Source organism: Odocoileus virginianus, chromosome 6, assembly GCF_023699985.2.
Source record: "Odocoileus virginianus isolate 20LAN1187 ecotype Illinois chromosome 6, Ovbor_1.2, whole genome shotgun sequence".
In the NCBI taxonomy this organism is placed as follows: Eukaryota; Metazoa; Chordata; class Mammalia; order Artiodactyla; family Cervidae; genus Odocoileus; species Odocoileus virginianus.
In genome coordinates, this window is record NC_069679.1 from 7,532,253 (window position 1) to 7,554,592 (window position 22,340).

Here is a 22,340-nt window from a genome sequence, read left to right on the forward strand (position 1 = left end):
TTCATCTTTTATATTTGGTTTCAAATGTTTAACAAGTTTATTCTTTTCCAAATTAAAGCAAAAACCACTCAAATGCTGGTGTACATGGCTAAGAGTTTATGGAGATGGTCAGTATAATTCACTCATTTCCAGATAAGAAAACTGACAACCAAAAAAAAAGCCACCTGCCTAATAGGAGCAGAGCCTAAAACAAAGTCCAGGTCACTAGCATCTCTCCTACTCCACTGTGGTACATTACACACTGCAATATCTAGCATCTGGGCTAAGTCACATTCAGGTGTCTAACAGTCACAAGCTAAAATCAACTACGGGCCTAAGTATCCTCCGCCTTTTCATGAAAACCAAAAACAACAGCCAGAATGAGGATACCCAAAGACATGAGAGATACAACTAACCCATCAGAAAACTGTCTACAGGTTTGGGTATTTATAAGTCAAAAATGAGTCATAGTGATCTTGTGGGAGTTTTTTGCCAGACAGACTTCCTAGAAAAACCTGCCATGGTCTCTCTTCTTTGCCCTGCATGCATGCTAGGTTGCTTCAGGTGTGTCTGACTCTTTGTGACTCCATGGACCGTAGCCTCCCAGGCTCTTCCGCTCAAGGGATTCTCCAGGCACGAACACTAGATTGAGTTACCAGGCCCAGGGGATCATCCCAACCTAGGGATCAAACCCGTGTCTCTTAACACCTCCTTCATTGTCAGGAGGGTTCTTTACCACTAGCACCACCTCGGAAGCCCTGTACCCTGGGAAGCCCTGCACTCAACTGGATTTTGATGGATTCAAAATGATGCCCACACGCGCAATCAAGAGCAGCTTTTCCCTCCTCCTGGAGGGTGGTGGCCTGTCTCATTCACACTGCCGGCAGCCACCTGGTGGAGCTGTAATACATCATTTTTTAAGAGACAAATACTAGGTGATTAATTGCTGGGTCTGTTACTACAAGTGGTTTCACAGCTTAAAATAGTTAATTCGTAACGCTTTTAGATGAGAAGTTAAATGTCAAATCGGTTCCAGTAGCAAGTATAAACCTTTCCCCCAGCTTTAAGCACAGTATAAATCTCCCTCCCTGGTTGAGAAACTTAAACAGCCATCATTTCTCCAGAAGCTCCTACTTATTTCTCACTTTTGGGGGAATTTATTTCCCCTACAGTCCCTCCCACACAGGAAGTCAGTGAAGAGATTCAAGAGTTGAAGAGAACTGTAAGAAAAGTTTCAGCCCAGCAACTCAGAGACTCCTTCTGCTTCTTGCCCCTCTTTGTACTACTTCCCATCTTTTTGATGTTCCTTCCCTCAGAAAAAAGTATAAATTTGAAAAGGAATCATGAAAGAAAGGAGGGAAGTAGCTTTTTGTGGTTTAGAATCAACAAGAGGTAATACTCTCTTCATCGTGAACTAAGAAGCAGACTGAAGATCCAAGGCAAATTTCTCAAACAGCATAAATATCCAATTTCATACATACATATATATAAATATAACCTTTACCTTACTCCTCTTCTCCCATCTACTCCAGCCGAAAAAGACCAAATTAGTGCACTCGAGGAACTGACACTCTTTTAGAGTATTCCTATCTCCTTCAGTTGGACAATTAAAGACACTTTTAATACCAGTAGAATTAATGGGCACTTAATTAATCATGATATTCTTTGCAAAGAGCTGTCCAGTGGTTAAAATCTTATTTTCTATGCCTTGAGGGAAGTGATAGCTGCCATTTCAAATCAAGATGATCCTTCCAGAAAGCAGAACTCTTCTGAGAATACAGTTAGTTTTATTCTTTCTCATAGACCTGAAACTGCCTTTGCAGCCTAGGACTGTAACCTCCACCCCAACACCAGGGTCTTTCATGGTGCACACTACTCCGGGGACCCACATTTGCTTCCCTTTCCCTCTGAGATGACAGTGGTGCTAATCTGAAAAGGACAGGAAAAGGAGACAGCACAGCCCTAGGGTCAGAGGGCTGAATGCTAGCCCTGGGTGAGAACGGCAAATTAACCTCTCTGTCAGCTCCTCACCTGCAACAGGAGATAAAAACACTCCTCAAATGGCACCTTGAAGATTAAATAAAACACTGCACAAGAAGCGCAGGCGGGCTCCGGGCACAGAGCAGGCCCTCAGTAAGCTCACGTCCTCCTCCCCAGCTCAGGGTCCTGCACGTGTGACAGCTCTCCTGACGCTAGGAGGACAAGTTACACCCGCGTGGCGGAAAGTGCCTAAGAAACATTACAATTAGGAAATAACCACCTCCCTTAAGCCTCCCTGGCCCCTCCCTCCCCAAAGTCAGCCTTCTTGAATTTTTCTTTTCCATTGTTACTGTGCAGACTGAGACAGAAGAGAAAGCAATTAGGAAAATTATAGGAGGCAGTGGAGTCTGACGTCAGCTGAAGGGGAAAGCAACCATTATGAAAGAAAAGAATTGAGCGAAATGTGATTCGGGAAAATATATGACAGCCAGGGTTTTCATTAACCAGAGAGGAGGAAAGACAGAAATCTTTAAAATTCATAATGGCTCTGGGCTGTTGCAACCAGTGACCATTTTATAACCACAATTTCATGAGAACGTTGTATAAGGTGGGTGCTGCTCTGTCAAAAACTCTGTAGCTGTTATTAACTGCCAGATTATTCCCCAATCACTAGGAGTAGCTCATACTGCTGCAGTGGAAAGGGCCTTTGGAGCCTGTGTGCCATTTAAAGGTTAAAACTGCAAGGTTAGGGCTGGGACTTTACAGAGACAAATGTCAGGAAATTCTTATCTGTGATTCTCTGAGTAATCATCCCGCAGCCTCCTGGTGCACATAAATGCAACATCTGTCTGCGTGTAGATGACAGCCCCATCAGTGGAGCAGTATTAAGTGACTGAGAAGAGGAACTGGACTGAGTTAAAGCAACATATGCCTGCTTTAACAAGAGTACAGCAATTCCGGTTTGCTCACAACACTTAATTACCTCTTCCTCACACAGTCCTCTCTGGTCACTCTCTAAATTCACATTTCCATATGCTTTGGGGCTTAAGTTTTAAAAGTTGAAGCAGAGGAAATCCAACTCAGTCCTCCTCCTTTTCCTCAAGTTGACTTTCTTCGAATACCCATCTGGAAATGGTTCCCACATCTTCATGTTAAAATAACTGGGACAGCTAGGGAGTTTGGGATGGATATGTCCACACTGCTACATTTAAAATGAATAACCAACAAGGACCTATCCTATAGCACAGGGAACTCTGCTCAATGTTATGTTGCAGCCTGGATGGGGCAGCAGCTTGGGGGAGAATGGATACCTGATATGTATGGTGCTTGGGGGAGAATGAATACATGTATGGCTAAGACCCTTTGCTGTCCAACTGAAACTATCACAACATTGCTTATCAGCCACACCCCAATACAAAACTAAAAAGTTCAAAAAAAAAAAATAACTAAGGGTGGGAGTGTCTCTGTTTGTCCATGAAAGAGCAATATGCACAAAAGAACATAAGGAAGCTGGCAGGTAGGAGAGAGAGATTATGGAGGAGTGCCTTAAGAGGACCAAGGAAGAACCACCAGCCTCTAAGTTTCATGGGCTTCTGGCAAAGACCACTTTATCAATCCCAGTGGCACAGCTGACAGACAACTCCTACTTACACTTGGGGAAAGGAGGGGACTCCTTTCAATCCCATGATTATTCTCATAGTGTGAGACACCTATCTAAAGCAGTGACTCTTCACTGGGAGACGACCTTGCCTCCAAGGGGCATGCCAACATCTGCAGACGTTTTCAGTTCTTGCAACTGGGGAGATGCTACTGGCACCTAGCGGGCAGAGGCCAGGAACACAACACGCAGGGCGGCCCCACACAGCAGATCACTCAGTCCAAAATGTCAACAACGCTGATGCTTGGAAACCCTAATTTAAAGCAAAAGAACTTGTGGCACTGACTTCACTGTATTCATGAAACAAAAAAGAAGCTGTGGAATGCACAGCTGGTTTTATTCTTTCTTACAGAACTGAAGCTAGCCTTTTACAGCCAGGCACAATAACCTCCCACCACAGAAATAAATGCCATTCATTGCATCTGATCAAAAACCTATCTTAAAAGTATTTTTTAATTCTTTTAACCATAAAAATTATCTGGCAATTAATCTTAGATGTTTCGAAAATAATTTATAAATGAAGAACACATAAGCCTGAACAGGACAATTATGAGATGAAAATAATTTTTACACTCAAATGGTAATTTTCATAATAAACAAGCCAGCATCAAGTAATTAAACTTCACACCAAAAATACTGATGTCAGCTCAAGTTGACAATAGAATCTGCAGCAGATGTTAACTTATTCTGAAAGAAGGTAAACATATTTGAGATGAACCTGTCAAAACAGAATAAATTAAATAAAGAACATTTATTCTGTATGCATGCATTGAAAATAAGCTTGGTCCAATGAAAAACATTACAAAGGTAATAGACCCAACATCCCAGTACCCAAAAGCTTCTTCAAAACAGGCTAAAATCATAACTGGACAACATACAGTCAAAAGATTATAGAAAAAGTAAACTATGATATCAATAAATTGGACTTCATCAAAATTTTAAAAGTCTGCATTTCAAAAGATACCATCAAGAAAACCAAATGATAAGCCACAGAACAGGAGAAAATATTCACAAATTACATACATGATAAGGAATTTTATCTAGGATACATAAAATACTCTTACAACTCATTAATAAGAAGATAAAGGTTTTTTTAATGGGGAAAAAAGTAAGATATGTAAACAACCCAAGTGCCCATCAACAGACAATTGGTTTACAAAGATGCAGCATACATATATAATGGAATATTACTCAGCCATAAACAAGAATGATATTGCCATTTGCAGCAACATAGACAGATCTAGACAATATTACACTCAGTGAAGCCAGAGGAAGACAAATATTATATGATATAACTTATATGTGGACTCAAAAAATAACGAATCTATATACAAAGCAGAAATAGACTCACAAACAGAAAACAAACGTGGTTACCAAAGCAGGGATGAGAAGAGACATTAGGAGCACAGGGTTAACAGATACAGACCACTACACATAAAATAGAGAGGCAGCAAGACAGCACACGGGACTGTCTAATAATAACCTATAAGTATCTTATAATAACCTATAATGGAAAATTATCTGATATATATATAACTGAATCACTTTGTTGTTTAACACAACACTGTATTGTAATTCAACTATACTTCAATTTTTTTAAATGAGCAAAAGATCTGAATAAACTTTTGACCAAAGATATACGAATGGACTATATACACATGAAAAGATTCTCAACATCATTAGTTACTAAGAAAATGCAAATTAAAACCACAATGAAACACTACCTCACCCCCACTAGAATGAAACTGAAAATACTAATTGACAATACAAACAAAAACAACTGTTGTCAAAAATGTGGAGAAACTGAAACTCTCATACATTTTCCCCAGTGGCTCAGAGGTAAAGAATCCGCCTGTAATGCAGGAGATGTGGGTTGATCCCTGGGTCAGGAAGATCCCTGCAGAAGGAAATGGCAACCCACTCCAGTTACCTTGCCTGGGAAATCCCACAGACTGAGAAGCCTGGCAGGCTGCAATCCCTGAGGTCGCAAAAGAGTTGAACACGACTAAGAGATTAAACAACAATATACATTGCTGATGGGAAAGGTAAAGTGATACAGCCACTCTGGAAAAGTCCAGCAGTTTCATAAAATAATACAACAGTTTCTTAGAAAGTCCATAATGGCATTCATATTATTATTATTCATAGCATTTGTTCATAATAGCCAAAAAGTGGAAACAACCAAATGTCTATCAACTGATGAATAGGTAAACAAAATGTGATCTAGCCATATAATGGAATACCAAGTACATGCTACAACAGGGATGAATCTCAAAAAACATCAAGCTAAGTAAAAGAAGCCAAGCACAAAAGACCACATACTGTATGATTTCTTTTATATAAAATGTCCAGAAAAGGCAACTGTATGGTGGTGGGAGGTATATTAGTGGTTGCCCAGAGCTGGGGCTGGGAATGAGGAATGACAGCTAACAGGTTTTCTTCTAGGATGACAGGAATGGTCTACACTTAAAAACAGGTGGATTTTATGGCATTTAAATTACACCCCAATAAAGGGGTTTGGAAGAAAATCATGGAAACTGGGAGACAATGCTCTCACTTTATGGATAAGGTAGGTGACTGAGGCACAGGATTTAGATGCTGAGAACAATGACAGCACATGCAAAGACACTTAAGTGTCTGTGGGATGAAAAATTAACTTGCTTAAAGTCAGGTAGCTAGGAAGTGGGTAGAACTCAGTGCTCAACTCACAAATGTTTTCCCCACAAAAGTCCTAAAAACCCCAGCAGAATTCAGACAGAATGGTAATTCTCTTGTCAGCATGACAGTGCTGTTTATTACCAAATGATCCTGCTCATTTTTCTGCTCTAAGCATACTGATTTTGATTCAGGTATGATACTACTTTACCCCTGTGTAGAACCAGCTTTCAGGTCTATGTAGAAAATTAAACCCTAAATAGGTCATTTGTTACTGAACCTGAAACATCACAAAGGCTCTTGAAGAGTTTCACAACTATCCTCTGTCTTAATATACCTTAGTCTTGCTTCCTGAATAAGTAATTATCAGGGAAGTGTTTGTACACTGGCTCCAAAATAAATACAATGTCATGTCCAGGATTCTCATTCTTGTCAGACATATTTAAAACAATTTGCATATTTTTAGCTTAAAAAAAATGGTTTCATATCAGATTTCATTATTTACTGAGTGTCACTATTTGCTAAGGAATTATTCAGGGCAAAAGGCAGCAAGTTCTTTAACCCAAATGACCACTGCATATCTTCTGGATGTTTTTACCTTTTGCTGCACAAAAAGAAGCCATTGTGTGGCCCAGAAAGAAAGCTCTGAGTCTTGACACATTCAGTTCTCCAGGATGACGCAATACTCTCACTATCATGAACGGTTTTGTGCAACATGGTCTGATGTGTAATACTTCCCCACTGCTGTTCTCTGCCTGCTCCCCAACCTCAGTTACTGGAATGCCATTTACTGGGAAGACAAACACCTTATAATCATTTAACTCATCAACAATGGCTAAAGGATTAGTCTATCACTTCATACAAGTTCTCTACTCGATGGATTAAAAAAACAAATTGGGCACCAACAGAGGCATTTTCATTTATTATTAACTTACCATAGTTCATCTACTAAGGCTCCAACTATCATGAAAGAAAAGGTATAAACTTATTTTGAACCATAAAAGTTGTCAATGTAGTAGTAAAATCTTCTACTGTAATTTCTCCTGTCCCTCAATTCACCTTGAAGACATACAACTCTGGTCACCAAGAAGTTCATCAGATTTCATACACACAAAAGACAGAACTGAATCTCGGCTCCCCAACTTTTATGACCTAAACAAACTTAGAAAATGACAATCTCTTTGAGCTTTAATTTTATATACAACTACACACACACACACGCAGAGAAAGATAACATGAACGTGTTTTAAGTCCCTTTGAGTCTGGAGAGGATGTGAACTTGTATTTAATCTTAAGGTTGATGACTTAATATTCCTCATTTAATAAAGATAAAAATCTTGAGCCTTCTTTTAATGTTATTTGAAAATTAAATATATTAAGTATTCTAGTTGAAAACAAATCAAAGTTCCTCCACTATCATTTGAAATCATCCTTGTGGTAAATCTTCCTGGCCCAATCTTTCTTCCTTTGAGGAAAATACAGACTTGGAAATACACAATCCAATCAAAGGCAGAGTTCTCCTACCACAATAAAATAAGCAAAGCAAAGATTATTACTTATTCCCAGAGTAAACTAAAAGGCTCCATTCAAGCTCCTCAAGCTGCTACAGAAAAACCTAAATTAGAAGTCACAAGTTCCTATTCCTATTCTGTTGCTAGATAACCTTGGCTAAATTGTATAATAACCCCTACCCGAAATTAGAAATGTTCTCTTTAGTAAATTACTTTAAGATCTTTTGTAAACTGTAGGAGTCTGACAGACCTAGGACAAACTCCCAGTGTCACAGAATGAATACTTCCCAAAGCAGCAGTGGGCAGCCTGATGGCCAGCTTTGCCTGTATAATTCCCCAAAGTCTAGTTTATCCATCTTATAATTGAGCTACCTGGTTCCACAGTTTTAGAAACCTGAGGACCAGCAGATTGTTACTATGGGTAAAAATGCATCTGAATTCCAAACACAAAATGTCAAGATTCTTTACTAAAAGTGAAGTGTCTACTGAAACTTTAAAATGGGGCTTGATTCTTCAGTTTTCAAAAGATAAACATGAAAAAAAGGTATTATATAAACTTTGATGTTTTTGAACTGTGGTGCTGGAGAAGACTCTTCAGAGTCCCTTGGACTACAAGGAGATCCAACCAGTCCATCCTTAAGGAAATCAGTCCTAAATATTCATTGGAAGGACTGAGGCTGAAGCTGAAACCCCAATACTTTGGCCACCTGATTGTGAAAGACTGACTCACTAGAAAAGACCCTGATGGTGGGAAAGATTGAAGGCGTGAGGAGAAGGGGACAACAGAGGATGAGATGGCTGGATGGCTTCACCGACTCAACAGACATGAGTTCGAGCAAGCTCCGGCAGTTGATGATGGACAGGGAAGCCTGGCATGCTGCAGTCCATGGGGTCGCAAACAGTTGACAATAACTGAGTGACTGAACTATATAATCTAACATAAAAATAACCAATACTTAGAATTTTACATTTAGAAGGGATGCTGTTCAACATGATCTGGAACAACACTTTAATTTTAATGTTAATTCTACATAGCAGAACTGACTAAAGTATACAATGTTTGTACTATGGGTTCCCTCAATTGAGGGGAAAAAAATCAAGACACTGTTAAAGACTATTAGGCATGCGTATGCTCTATTTAAAATACAGATGCTTTGGGCAATTATTTTTTTCCTTCACTCAGAATTAAGACTTCAACCATTCTAAATGGAAATGCGAGCATATTTTATAACCTTCTTTTAGAGTTAATCTTCTCTCTTCAATGCCACCACCTTAAACAGTTCTGATTGCCGAAGAATTTGAACATATTTCATTCGCACAGCCCATGCACACAAATCCCGAAAGAGAACACACCCTCCACACCTGGTACTTCAGCAATCTAAGCAACTCACCAAGTGCTTCTGAGCCACAGTTTCTTCATCTGTAAAATGGAGAAAATCTGACTTTGTTAATTCACGGGGATACAAGAACCAAAATGAATTATGTGAAAACATGCTTGGGAAGACTATTGATATACACAAAAATGCTTGATGTTAAGATTTTCAAATTCCCACATTTCACAGGAAGAAAACAATTTTGCTCCAAATGTTTAGGTGTAGAACCTAAATGGCTTACAGTTGCTAAATACGCATTACATATATTAAAACCAAATGTGATTTTTCTATTGAAAGTTTCTTCTAGGAAAGTAGAACAAGATGTTAAGACTTAGATATCTACTAATACATTTTAATACTTTCCCAGGTGGAGCACGCACTTTGACCACATCCTTCCTGAAGACAGGAATAGTCTCTTAGCAATCATTTTCACTATAGTAACTGGCTTCCCTGGGGGTTCAGTAGTAAAGAATCCACCTGCCAGTGTAGGAGACACCGGTTTGACCCCTATTCCCTGGATAAGGAAATGGCTAACCCACCCCAGTATCCTTCCCTGAGAAATGCCATGGACAGAGGAGCCTGGCGGGCTACAGTCCATGGGGTTGCAAAAAGAGTTGGACACGGTTTAGCAACTAAACAATTAACTGGCACAGAGACTAGCTCTGTTCTTAATATCAGAATACACTTTTCCAGAATAAAAGTAAAATGTTCGTAAAAACATATATGAGGTGGAACGACATCTGGCCTGGGGGTACAGACACTTGCTCGCACACCACATATAGCCTTGCACAAGTATCCTGAACCTTCATTCCCCTTTAAAAATCTAAAAGGGTAAGACCCTTTTATCTGATGTCAGACACCTGCCCAGAAAACTGCACACAAAGCACCTGAGTGCCAAAATGAGAGAAGCTTCTCACAGGTCCATACTTTACCCAGAGTGGAGGCATACTCATTTTTATTTCATGAATACTTACAATAAACTTGGTAATGTGGTTAAGAAATAGTTCCCATTGTTGGTTAAAAGCAATGAAATAGATCAAATGTCTTCTTCCTAATGCATGGAAAGAAACCAAATCTTCCCAAAAAGGGAAATTAAGATTCAGCCCAAAACCATACTATAGCTTAATGTCACTGAACACTTAACAAAAGTCATTCATTATAGCAGTCTCCATCTTTTATGCCAAACTTAGACTCAAACTGTGATGAATCCATCTTTAATTATGATAAAACAGAATCAAAACTCAGCAAATACTACATTCCACTGTTACCATGGTTACCCAAATCATTAACCTGGGTAAAATCTCTCTTTTACGGTTTACTTTTCCTTACTCAACTAATCTCTTCATTAATTGTTCTTATTTTTCACTATAAAACATTAATGGAACCACAAAGGAAAGGTTATCCAATTTTAACAAACATAGAAGCTATCCAAGAAACATTTTATATACAGAAATAAAGTGGATTGTTTTACAGGATTTATTTCATTTCCAACGATGCTAATATATTTTAAAGAAGTACAGTATTACCATTCACCAACTACAGGTAAACAACTCCTTCAAGAAATGACTGTGTCTGCAAATTCTTAAACTGTGAGGGGAAACACTGACTGAAACTGCCTGCCCTGGGCATGCAAGATAGTACCACTTGCAAGCTTATCTTAGGACACCAGGTCCTGATAAGGAATGCATAACTACCAAAATATCACTAACTGGAAGAACTGAGGAGAGGTCAAAAGGAGAGAGGAGACTCCAGTCCACATGTCCTACCAACCTCCCAGAATCTTCCTCGCTGGACTCCATCTTCACTAAGCGATGCACTGGCCACCGGGAAGGATAGAGTCAGACAGATTGGCCAGAGACAACCTGGAAACTAACTCAGTTACCATGAAACATTAACCACGAGCCACCTGGCAAGGCAGCTCTGCTGGGCTCCCCGGTCACCCTGCTGCTCTCGGCCCAGGTGGCCCTTCCCAATAAAGTCTCTCCGCTTGTCAGCATGTGTGTCTCCTCCGACAATTCATTCTTCTGAGTCTTAGACAAAAGTCCACTCTCAGGCCCTGAAGGGGTCCCCCTTCCTGCAACAATAGCATGAGAGCCATGAGAAAACTTAATACTTTCAAGACTGACTTTGAAAGGACTTCTATATATCAATAATGGAAATCAAAATGCATATAATTCTCTTGGGAATTTAAAGCAGCTTACACCAAGAAGCTTAAGAATTCTGAGCAAATTCAAATACGCTCTCTAGATGTAATATATAATGAAAATTAATTTACAATGTAATGGTAAATTTTTACAAATGAAAAATATGAAATATATGAAAATGGTATATTTTATATAAATATATTTATAAAAATCATATGCCTTAAATGTTATAAATATATAACTTTATGTTTATATGAATATATTTAATATTTCAGATACAATATTTGAATTTTTATATGTAAAATAATAAAAATATAACATATATAAAATGTTAAAACTATTATATCAGGATAAAAATTGTATATATTGGAAATGCCATTACCAATTTTTTAAAATCTGTGCACTGGGGGAAAAAACTGAAATAAATGCACAGGAATGTTAACACAATATTTGTATTTGTGTGATGAGACCCTGGCTGTCATTTTCTTTTCTCCATTATGCTAAATCTTATTTAATGGACTATGCACTACTTTTACGATAAAACAATTTTTAAAAAGAAAGGAAATAAATGAGAAGGAGCACTGCTGAGAGGTAAGGAAATGGCATAATTAAAGCAGCTGGTTACCATTTAGTGTATAATTAAACTTTTACTCTGGCAAGGTACTTTTTAGGAGATCATAAATGATAACTAAGTTATATAGTATTTGTGCTGGAGAGACACCCTGCCTAATTTTGTCATTTGACAAGTACAAGGAAAAGTTACGTTTATATGATGCTTTATAGTTTACCAAATGCTTTCAAAATGTCACATCATCTATCCTTCAAAGAATCCCGTGAGACAGATTCATACGCCCCACTTCAGGGCTTCCCAAGTGGCGCTAGTGCTAAAGAACCTGTCTGCCAATGCAGGAGACAGAAGAGACGCGGGTTCGATCCTTGGGTCGGGAAGATCCCCTGGATCTCCGCAACCCACTTAGGTATTCCTGCCTGGAGAATCCCAAGGACATTAGAGCCTGGCGAGCTACAGTCCATGGGGTCGCAAAGAGTCGGACACGACTAAAGCGACTTAGCACGCCCCACTTTCAGGATCAGAAAACCGAGGGCTAGAGAGATAATGTATTTATTAATAGTATTTACCATTTACCGACTGATCACTCAAAGTGTTAAGCACAACAGTCACGTGAAAATTATCACCACTTTACAGATCAGAAAACTGAAGGGCATAGGTTACAGCTGAGAGTCACCGTTCTGACTCGAAGCCACAATTTGAAACAGAGGAGTCTTGAGTTATAATCAACTTTGAGGAGTCTTAGTGGTAGAGTCGAGCCCAATACCCTATGCTTTCTCTACTCCACTGGTCTCCCCTCCTCGCCTACGATTCTTTGAAGAGTGACTTAGGTTGACAACCACTATGGGGGTCTAGAGAGAAAAAGACTAGGTCCAGTAATAACCAAAAACTAATGCTAGCGGAGGGCCTGGTCTCAGGAGGAAGGCAAGGCAGTGAATAACTGAGAATGGAGGGGGCAAGTTTAAGAAGTCTTAACATATACACATGGGGCGGGGGGTGCAGAGGAACAAGAGCAGGGATGACAACATAAATCACGAATCCTGCACCTGACGCTCGCGTTCCTAGGTTCAATTCCTAGAGAGCCTTTTCTCTTCACCTCAACGGCTGCCCGCCGACAACCCCTGGGTTGAGGTCCTACTTAAAAGAAAACGCTGGAACAAACCCCAATGGTGGGCCAGGCAGAAACAGAGAAGCAACGAGTATTGTAGCTAACAGTGGACGGGGAACTAGGCACCCTGACCACATCTGAGCGGCACCCGAGGGGCCTCGGGCCACCACCGAAGGGAGAAAGAGCCCAGCGCTCGCGGCGAGGACCGAGGCCCCGAGAGAGGCCGCGGTGCTGGGACTGCCGCCCGCCGAGGCTCGTCCTGGGGCTTGGAGGCCGGCCCAGGAGCCTGGCTACTCACGTTGCACTAGCCGGTCTGCGGAGAAGGTAGAGGAGCAGCTGGTAACGAGGGCGCAGGGGACGCCCGCAGCCATCACTGCGCCCGCGAACCGGTTCCTTCCCGGAGCCACTTCCGCCTTGGGCGATACCAAGGTCGCCGGCGCGCGGGGGAGACGCCCAAGGAAAGCGCGTTCTCAGAAGCCACGGCCGGCCCTGCCTCCTCGCCCGCCCCCTCTTCCGCTCCCGGCGTGGACCAGGCTGGGCTTCGCGTGGCGTTGCCATGGGGACGAGCTCCCACCGCGGCAAGTTCCCGAGTCTGGAGACCGCGCCTTCCTGGGGAGGGAACCCCTCCGGGCTGTAGGCATGGCCCAGGAGAAGGAAAACGAAGACCCTATCGGATCTATCTTAATCCAGGTGGGAAATGGGCCTCTCCTAACCCTGTCCATCTAGAACCCTTCCAGCGAGCGAGGCCCAGCAGAGCCCATCCACTGACGCTTTCCCACTTAAAAGTGCCGCTTCTCAGATTGCCTCCAACACCACGGTTTAAAGAACTCCCAAGTGTGCTAACCTAGACCTCTCTCGTCAGCCTCACACACCTCTTGAGCCTGACGCTGGAGGTTGCGCGACCGAAGTGCGAGAGCTCCAGGACGAAAAAAAAACAACTCCATGACGATACACCCCGCTGGGACCTTTACTTTGGAAAAATCCTTGTTCCACTGAGGCACCATTTTTAAATGTTATATTCTGAAAATTTTGATCCTACGATGTAAGGGAAGTGGAGGAGATACAAATCAGACACGTATCTGGGCGGAAATTGAAATAGGTGAACTGCTTTTGATCTCCTGCATTGCAGGCGGATTCTTTACCAGCTGAGCTACAAGGGAAGCCCTGCTTTTCTTAAGTACCCCAATTTTTTTCGCTCTAAAAGTCCCTTGCATATAATGGAGTTCTGGGGAGGTAATGCACACCGTAGTGATTACAGTTAATAATACTGTATATTTGAAAGCGGCTGAGTAAATCTTCCAAGTTATCATCACAAGAAAAATGTTGTATTATAACTATACGTTGTGATGGATGTTAACTAGCCTCACTGTGGCATTTAGCAATATATACAAATATTGACTGATGTTGTCTATGTGAAACTAATATAATGTTTATGTCAATTATATCTCAATAAAAAATAATAAAAATTCCTTACTTGGGAACAAGATAAAAGCTTGCTAATCAAGTTAAATTTTGCATGTGGAAATGTGACCAAAAGCACAGGAAAGTAACTTTCTCTAATCTGAGGGGGGAACATCAGGAAAGTTTTAATCTCTCAGTACAACTCAGTTTGTGACCTTTACACTCAGACTTTTCCAGAATGTTAAAAGTACTACTCCCCCCCACACACACACATTTATATGTGATAGTTTTAGAACATTTTTGACATATCATCACCTTTAACTCATATATAACTCTACTTAACTAAAAGTTTGAAGTAATTTCCCTAAGGACTATCAGAACTCTACTCAGATCTGCACTTGGTCTAATTTTTCTTCCTGCCATGATTTGGTCTCTTACCTCCCCTCTGGGAGACTTCTTTAAATTCACGTTTCCAAAATACAAACCCCTAAACTCACCAATTTTATAGACTTCCCCAATATGAATCATACCCAGATCTTCTTACCTCACCTTTTCTTGCTTTCACCATCACCTTAGAATGAGTTTAGCCAAACTGCCAAGTGTGAGGGAAGAGTCTCCACAGGACTGCCCTCGCTTAGACTCCAGACACAAAGTTCAAGGGTCCCTAGAACCATCCTTATTTCAGACCAGCTGTCTACACTTTTGGAAGCCCCAACCATGTCACGTTGGCTAATTTGCTAGAGCACTCACAAAACTCAGAAAAGCACTGTGTTTATAATTACAGTGTTTTTATAGCAAAAGAGTAGAAATTAAAACCAACCAAGGGAAGAGATGCTCAGGGCAGAGTCCAGAAGGGGTACAAATGGAGCTTCCAGCCATTTTCTCCCAGTGGAGTCATAGAGGGCATTACCTCCTTTCAGTCATGATATGTGACAACATATACAGATTATGGCCAACTAGGGAAGCTTTCCCAAGACTTTAATGTCCAGAGGTTTTATTGGAGCTCAGTCACAATGCCCATTTGGCTGACTTTAGTCTTCAGCCCTTCCCAGAGAGCAGACTAATAATTTCAATCTAATTCCTCTAGAGATTAGAACTGATACAGCATAGCTCAAAGCACCCATCATAAACCCCATTCCCATCAAGTGGGATACTCCAGGGGCCTAGTGATCACTTCCCAGGGTCTAAGGGCAGAGGCTGGATCTCTCTTTGGGAAGAACTAGGAATAATCATATCCATGTTGATCAACACCCCTACTTGCTTAAAAGGGTTACTTTGTACACACTTAAGTGGAGGGCTATGTAGAGAAAGAAAGGCCACCCCTTAATCTAATTATTGAGTCTGATCTGTAGATACAGTGTAAAATTCCCCCTGATACAATGTAGAATATGTATAATGAGGGGAAAAAATTAATATTATATGTAGTCGTGAATGGATATGAGAGATGGACTATAGAGAAAGCTGAGTGCCAGAGGATTAATGCTTTTGAACTGTGGCATTGGAGAAGACTCTCTTGAGAGTCTCTTGGACTGCAAGGAGATCCAACCAGTCCATCCTAAAGGAAATCAGTCCTGAATGTTCACTGGAAGGACTGAAGCTGAAGCTGAAGCTCCAATACTTTGGCCAACTGATGTGAAGAACTGACTCATTGGAGAAGACCCTAATGTTGGGAAAGGTTGAAGGTGGGAGGAGAAGAGGATGACAGAGGATGAATGAGATAGTTGGGTGGCATCACCAACTCGATAGACATGAGTTTGGGTAAACTCCAGGAGTTGGTGATAGACAGGGAGGCCTGGCATGCTACAGTCCATGGGGTCACAAAGAGTCGGACATGACTGAGTGACTGAACTGAACTGACTGAACTCTTATGAACCTCTTCTGTCTGGTTTGCCAGGACTGTACAACATATAACAATAAAATGAGAATGACTCATTTAAACTCTTATCTTTAGCTTTTATCTCAAAGTGTGACCCTAGGACTAGTAGAGAAATGGAATTATAAGACTGCTTTTGACAAAACTGAGTCTTGCTGCTTGGCTCTTAAATTCTAGGAAATTCCCTGGCAGTCCAGTGGTTAAGACTCCTCATGCCAAGAGCCCAGGTTCAATCCCTGGTTGGGGAACCAAGACTTGGAACTAAGATCCAAGTCTTTTGGTATGGCAAAAGACTAAAAAATAATTTAAATTGTAGAGCAATTTTTGTCTGCATTAGATCTTTTGAGAGCTTATTATAAGTAGCCCTGTCCCCAAACTGTCAAAATCTTCCTCCCAAGTGGGAAATGTATGGAAAGCAATGTATTTGATGATCACAAAAATGATGGATGACACCTAAAATTTCAGTATGGAAGAGTGAATCTATTTGAAGAAAGAACAAAGATTTAGAACTTAATCTTTTTCTACCCAGGTCTGGTGAAACATTTCCTACAGTATTTGTCTCTGTTGCAGCTCTACAAACAGATGTGCAGTTACTAAGAGGGAAGAAGACAATACCTGGCTAGGAAAGTAAAAAGCTCTTGAGAAAGATTAAGAGAATAATTCAAATCAATTAATATTTACTAAGTGCCAGTTACAAAGTGTTTCACTAGGTTTTACCAATCAGAAGAGAATTAGCGTTGTCTCAGTGCTCTCCTCTGTGGCTGGTCCTGTACAAAGCACTTTACATATTTTTAACTCATTTTATTCTTGCCACTATATTGAAAGGTGCTATTTATCCCCATTTTACAGATAAGAACACTAAGCCTCTTAAAAAAAAAAGTAAATTGGCCTATCTCAGTTTAGTAAAGAAGGGAATAGAATTCTAGTTCATAGCGGTCTGATTCCAAAGCCTATATTAGTTCATTTTCACATGTATTGTCTCATTTTATTCCATAAGAAGAGTAATTCTCTTTTTCTCCCTTGGTGAGGACACTAGAGGAAATGTGGATGGTGTGCATGGACATTGTGTGACTAGTAATAGAACAAGGAATCGTGTTCATCTGCCTTTTACCGAGTTACTACTGTTAGACTATTACCTATTATCTCACAACTCTATGAAGACATAATGGTTCCTACAAAGCAGATGAAGTAGCCAGATTTTCAGTTCCCTGATAAATAATCCAGTGCTGTTTTCACTCCCTCCAGCAGTTGACAGGTATAATTATAGAAGGATACATGAAGCTACAAATACTAGAGCTACAAGAAGGAAATTGAGTGCATTCAAAAGTTGAGCCAAGGGCTTCCCTGGTGGTCCAGTGGTTAAGAATCCTCCTGCCAATACAGGGAACATGGGTTCAATCCCTGCTCTCCAAAGATCCCAACTGCCTTGTGGCAACTAAGCCTGTGAGCTACAACTACTGAAGCCCGTGTGCCTAGAGCCCGTGCTCTGCAACAAGTCACCACAATGAAAAGTCCATGAACAACTAGAGAAAAATGAAGACCCAGTGCAACCATAAAGAAATAAATCTTAAAAAAGAAAAAGTTAAGCCAAAAAATTACGGGCCTGGAAGTGGGCTTGCCCTTGAACTGGCTTTTTCTACTTTCCAAATGTGTTTAGACAATAGACTGTAAATAGCTTGCAGCAGTAATTTGGACAAAAAAATCGAAAAAAGTATTAATACATCTTCATCCTTAGTGCCTATCAGCAAACAGTAGGTGTGTTCAAATTTCAATCTGTGAGCCCTGGAGGCTCAACATGATAATTTGTGCAGGGTACAAATGACCTGATCCGTCTGCCAGACCATGCTGCTCATCAGGGAAAAGATGCAAATCTTTTGATCTTTCAAATACTTGACTCCTTGGGAATGTTTGAGAGTAATTGATAACATAGGCTGGATCAATGTGTAGGTCCAGTTATACCAACAGAGAAAAAGGTAACTGTTTCAAAATGCCTTTAGCAACCCAATCTGCAGATTGTTATTGGTGTGACTATTGCTGAAACAGGTGTTGGGTTCATAAATTTGCATAGCAAAATGTTTCTCATGGGGCAGCAGCCCATGCCATAATTGGTGCCATCTGTATTTGTCTCCACAAGTTTGGTTTCTAATATGAAGGCAGAGAATCTTGTGCTAATTTTATAATGCTCATGTTACTTGGAGGGTGCTTGACTTTGGAGAAATGTTCATCATTTCTAAGGGAAATATGAACTGAAGGAAAATATTCAAGTAATGACATGTTGCTTTTTCTTCATGGATTGTTTTCATTTCTGAGTACTTAAAACAAAATTAAGGTCACACCTACAGAACTGCTTCTTCAGAGCACTAAGTGGGAAGATCTAGCTAGAATGGAAAACCAACAGACCCTGTCAACATATTTATAATTCTCTTTTGACAGGCACTGTTTTCACTAGAACCTCTCTTTTCTGGAAGTTTTCTTTTTTCTTTTTAACCTCTCAATCAATTAGTAGAAATCAGAGTTTGGAATGAACTTTTTCTTATATCTGAGTCACCTTCTTTTCCACCAGAGAAAGCAGAAGTTATTTGGGTTGCAATTTTATCTTGGATCTGTTTCCAATGGGGGAAGGACAAATAGAAAATTCTATGAAATCTTAATTTTTCAAAATCTGAAAGACAGTAATGGAGCCATCTAATAAAGCACATCCTAGAACTACAAGGACAGTCTTTTCAATGAACACTATCTTTAAATCAACTTTATTGTCTCTAGCAATTCATGCAGGTTGCAAACCTTTAAGCTAAGTAACTGTTTTAGGTGTAAAATTTATGTATTCCTTTACATTTTTCTCTCTCTAGGTCCATGAAGATCTTTATGAATTAAGGAAGAAATTAACAAAATTCCCGCTTGAGGAAAAAGGCGGGGCTCTAGACATTCAGAATCTTGAAACAGCAATCAAAAGGACTGAAATGGGGTTAAAAGTAAGTAGAGCTTTAGATATTAAATAAAATCCTGGAAGGAGACAAAGATTCCTCAAGAAGAACTGTGCTTCTCACAGGTTCTGTGTAATTCTGGAACAGAGGGGACTTCGGTTGGTCATCAGCTTTCCCATCCTGTTCCTTTTTTAAGAATGTTGATTATTTGCTGGTTGATTGATTTACATCCTGTCACATGCCACAAAGAATGTGAGATATGGAAAATATATGATTATGCAGTAATTTATGACCCCTAAAATGTGGTTTGATAAAAAGAATTTATAATTTTAAAAATAACTACTTAGTCCAACAGTATGCCTGAAAGAAAAGGATTCATACCAATACATTGCAGAGAGTTTCTATCAGAATCACTGGGATTCTAAAAAAATAAGAGTTCACTCTTCCTTAATAGCTTAAGTATTTTAAGATTAAGTAATTTTTAAATATTATAACCTAGTACATAACACTGGAAATAGAAATAAAGTAGATAGGAGGACTTTCCTATGGTGGTCCAGTGGCTAAGACCCCACGCTTCTAATGCAGGGGGGCCTGGGTTCAATTTCTGCTCAGGATATGAGATCCCACATGCTGTAACTAAGAGTTCACATGCCCCAACTAAAGATCCCATGCATGCAATGAAGACCTGGCATAGCCAAATAAATAAATAAATATTTAAAAAATAAAGTAGATAGGACCTTCATTATTATAGATGGACCTAAGGGCACGGGGGAATCCAATCTTCAGACTAGGATAATGTACAAAATCAGGATCTATTAGCAGGTGGTTCCAATAAAGACCACGTCCATCATCTAGACCTCCATCAGCATCTCTACTCTTGCTTCCAACCTTCACTGTTCCATCTTGCTGGCTTTCTAGCTCAGCTCCTGAGGCTGAGAGATGTGGTAATATGCTGCTGTCCTATATAACGTGATGGTGAGAGGGCTGGACCCAGCTGGAGTCTTTGGGTTTGGCCATTTAAAATAATCTGTTACCTGAAGGCCAAACTCTTTGCTCAGATGCTTGCTTGAAGTCCTAGTCAGAGAAAGACATTCTGTGTCCATGGTACCGAGCAAGTCTCCCCGACCAAGGAGCAAACTGACTACTGTGCAGTTTCATTTGTGAAGAATGCTACTTAAGCTTCGAGTCTCAACTGTTCATGATGCTTTTTGGGATGAAGTAATTTGCCCTTGAGATGCCTAGTGATACCTTAGGGTTGTAATAAACACATAGCATGTTATGTCTTTTGGCTTAATTACACCACTCAGAGGGTGAACCTAATGAAATGGAGAAAATTAGGTGAGGATTTCCAGTCCACTCTAATGGCCTAAACTTTTACTTTTCTGTAACAGATACACATCGAGAAGTATTTAAACGTTGTACACCAACATGTGTTAACAACTCCTATTGATTATAACTTATATTCGTCTCATGATTCCAAATGGTAAGTAAAATAGCCATTTTAGGGTCTAAAATAAGTACAAAAATAAAAAAAAACCTTTTCTCACTCAGTGAGATTACTGTAAAGACAAAATTTCCTTGGCTTTGTTTATATCCATTCTACTAATTTCCATACAAGTTTTGCATATGAAGATAATGGCAGAATTTAAACTTTAATAAAGTTATTCTGTGTTATTTTTACTGCATTTTAATGCTTGACGTCATTACAGTTATTTCTGGGTCCTAGTTTTGGTGTTACACCTTTTGTATTTTTAGTAAAGCATATCCCAAATTCAAAGGCTTCGCTGGTTGCTCAGTAAGAAAGAATCTACCTGTCAATGCAGGAGATGCAGATTCAATCCCTGGGTCAGGAAGATCCCTTGCAGAAGGAAATGGCAACCCACACCAATATTCTTGCCTGGGATGTCCCATGGACAGAGGACGCTGGTAGGCTACAGTCTATTGGGTCACAAAAGAATCAGACACGACTTAGTAACTAGATAATAACAACAACATACCAAATTCAATTCCTATAGGAAATATTTTAAAGCAAATCAATTTTTATGCTATTTAGATCATGTGGAGCTTTCTTTACAGTTTTTAGCCTGTCATATGTGCTTTACTGTAAAGATGATTTTAGTATCCAGGGTAAACAAAACAAAAGTAATAAAACTTGCTTGAAATGGTGGCTCAGACGGTGAAGAATCTGTCTGCAATGTAGGATACCCAAGTTCAATCCCTGAGTCAGGAAGATCTCCTGGAGAAGGGAATGGCTACCCACTCTAGTATTCTTGCCTGGGGAATTCCATGGACAGAGGAGCCTGGTGGGCTGCAGTCCACGGGGTCCCAAAGAGTCAGACACAACTGAGCAACTGACATATACATTAATAATACAACCTAAGAGATGATTTATTAAAATTAGTAAAATGACCTTTTCACACACAACTATATATAAAATAGATAACTAATAAGGACCTACTGTATGGCACAGGGAACTCAATGCCCTGTAATGATTTATATAGGAAAAGAATCTAAAAAACAGTGGATATATGTATCAGTATCAGTATCTGTTCAGTTGCTCAGTTGTGTCCGACTCTTTGGGACCTTCTAAACCACAGCATGCCAGACCTACTTGTCTATCACCAACTCCTGGAGTTCACCCAAACTCATGTCCGTTGAGTTGGTGTTGCCTTCCAACCATCTCATCCTCTGTTGTCCCCTTCTCCTCCTGCCCTCAATCTTTCCCAGCATCAGGGTCTTTTCAAATGAGTCAGCTCTTTGCATCAGGTGGCCAAAGTACTGGAGTTTCAGCTTCAACATCACTCCCTCCAATGAACACCCAGAACTGATCTCCTTTAGGATGGACTGGCTGGATCTCCTTGCAGTCCCAGGGACTCTAGAGTCTTCTCCAATACCACAGTTCAAAAGCATCAATTCTTCGGTGCTCAGCTTTCTTTATAGTCCAACTCACATCCATACATGACTACTGGAAAAACCATAGCCTTGACTAGATGGACCTTTGTTGACAAAGTAATGTCTCTGCTTTTTAATATGCTGTCTATGTTGGTCATAACTTTCTTTTCAAGGAGTAAGTGTTTTTTAATTTCATGGCTCCAATAACCATCTGCAGTGATTGTGGAGCCCCAAAAAATAAAGTCTGCCGCTGTTTCCACTGTTTCCCCATCTGT

At 40.2% G+C, this 22,340-nt stretch overlaps 2 protein-coding genes across 10 annotated transcripts in view; one reads left to right on the forward strand and one right to left on the reverse strand.

Annotated features, from left to right (window-relative positions):
• Nucleotides 1-13,398, reverse strand: part of AAGAB (alpha and gamma adaptin binding protein) — a 74,204-nt gene extending 60,806 nt beyond the window's left edge. For 2 of the 3 annotated variants that reach the window (XM_070468699.1, XM_070468698.1), the window contains exon 1: nucleotides 13,274-13,398. In XM_070468699.1, coding sequence (XP_070324800.1) covers nucleotides 13,274-13,346 — 73 coding nt within the window. In that variant the 5' untranslated portion in view covers nucleotides 13,347-13,398. The remainder of the gene's footprint in view (nucleotides 1-13,273) is intronic. The other variant, XM_020910717.2, reaches the window with a different exon arrangement.
• Nucleotides 13,399-13,513: 115 nt separating this feature from the next.
• Nucleotides 13,514-22,340, forward strand: part of IQCH (IQ motif containing H) — a 225,769-nt gene continuing 216,942 nt past the window's right edge. For all 7 annotated transcript variants that reach the window (XM_070468684.1, XM_070468685.1, XM_070468686.1 and 4 more), the window contains exons 1-3: nucleotides 13,514-13,665; nucleotides 19,099-19,221; nucleotides 20,565-20,656. In XM_070468684.1, coding sequence (XP_070324785.1) covers nucleotides 13,615-13,665; nucleotides 19,099-19,221; nucleotides 20,565-20,656 — 266 coding nt within the window. In that variant the 5' untranslated portion in view covers nucleotides 13,514-13,614. The remainder of the gene's footprint in view (nucleotides 13,666-19,098; nucleotides 19,222-20,564; nucleotides 20,657-22,340) is intronic.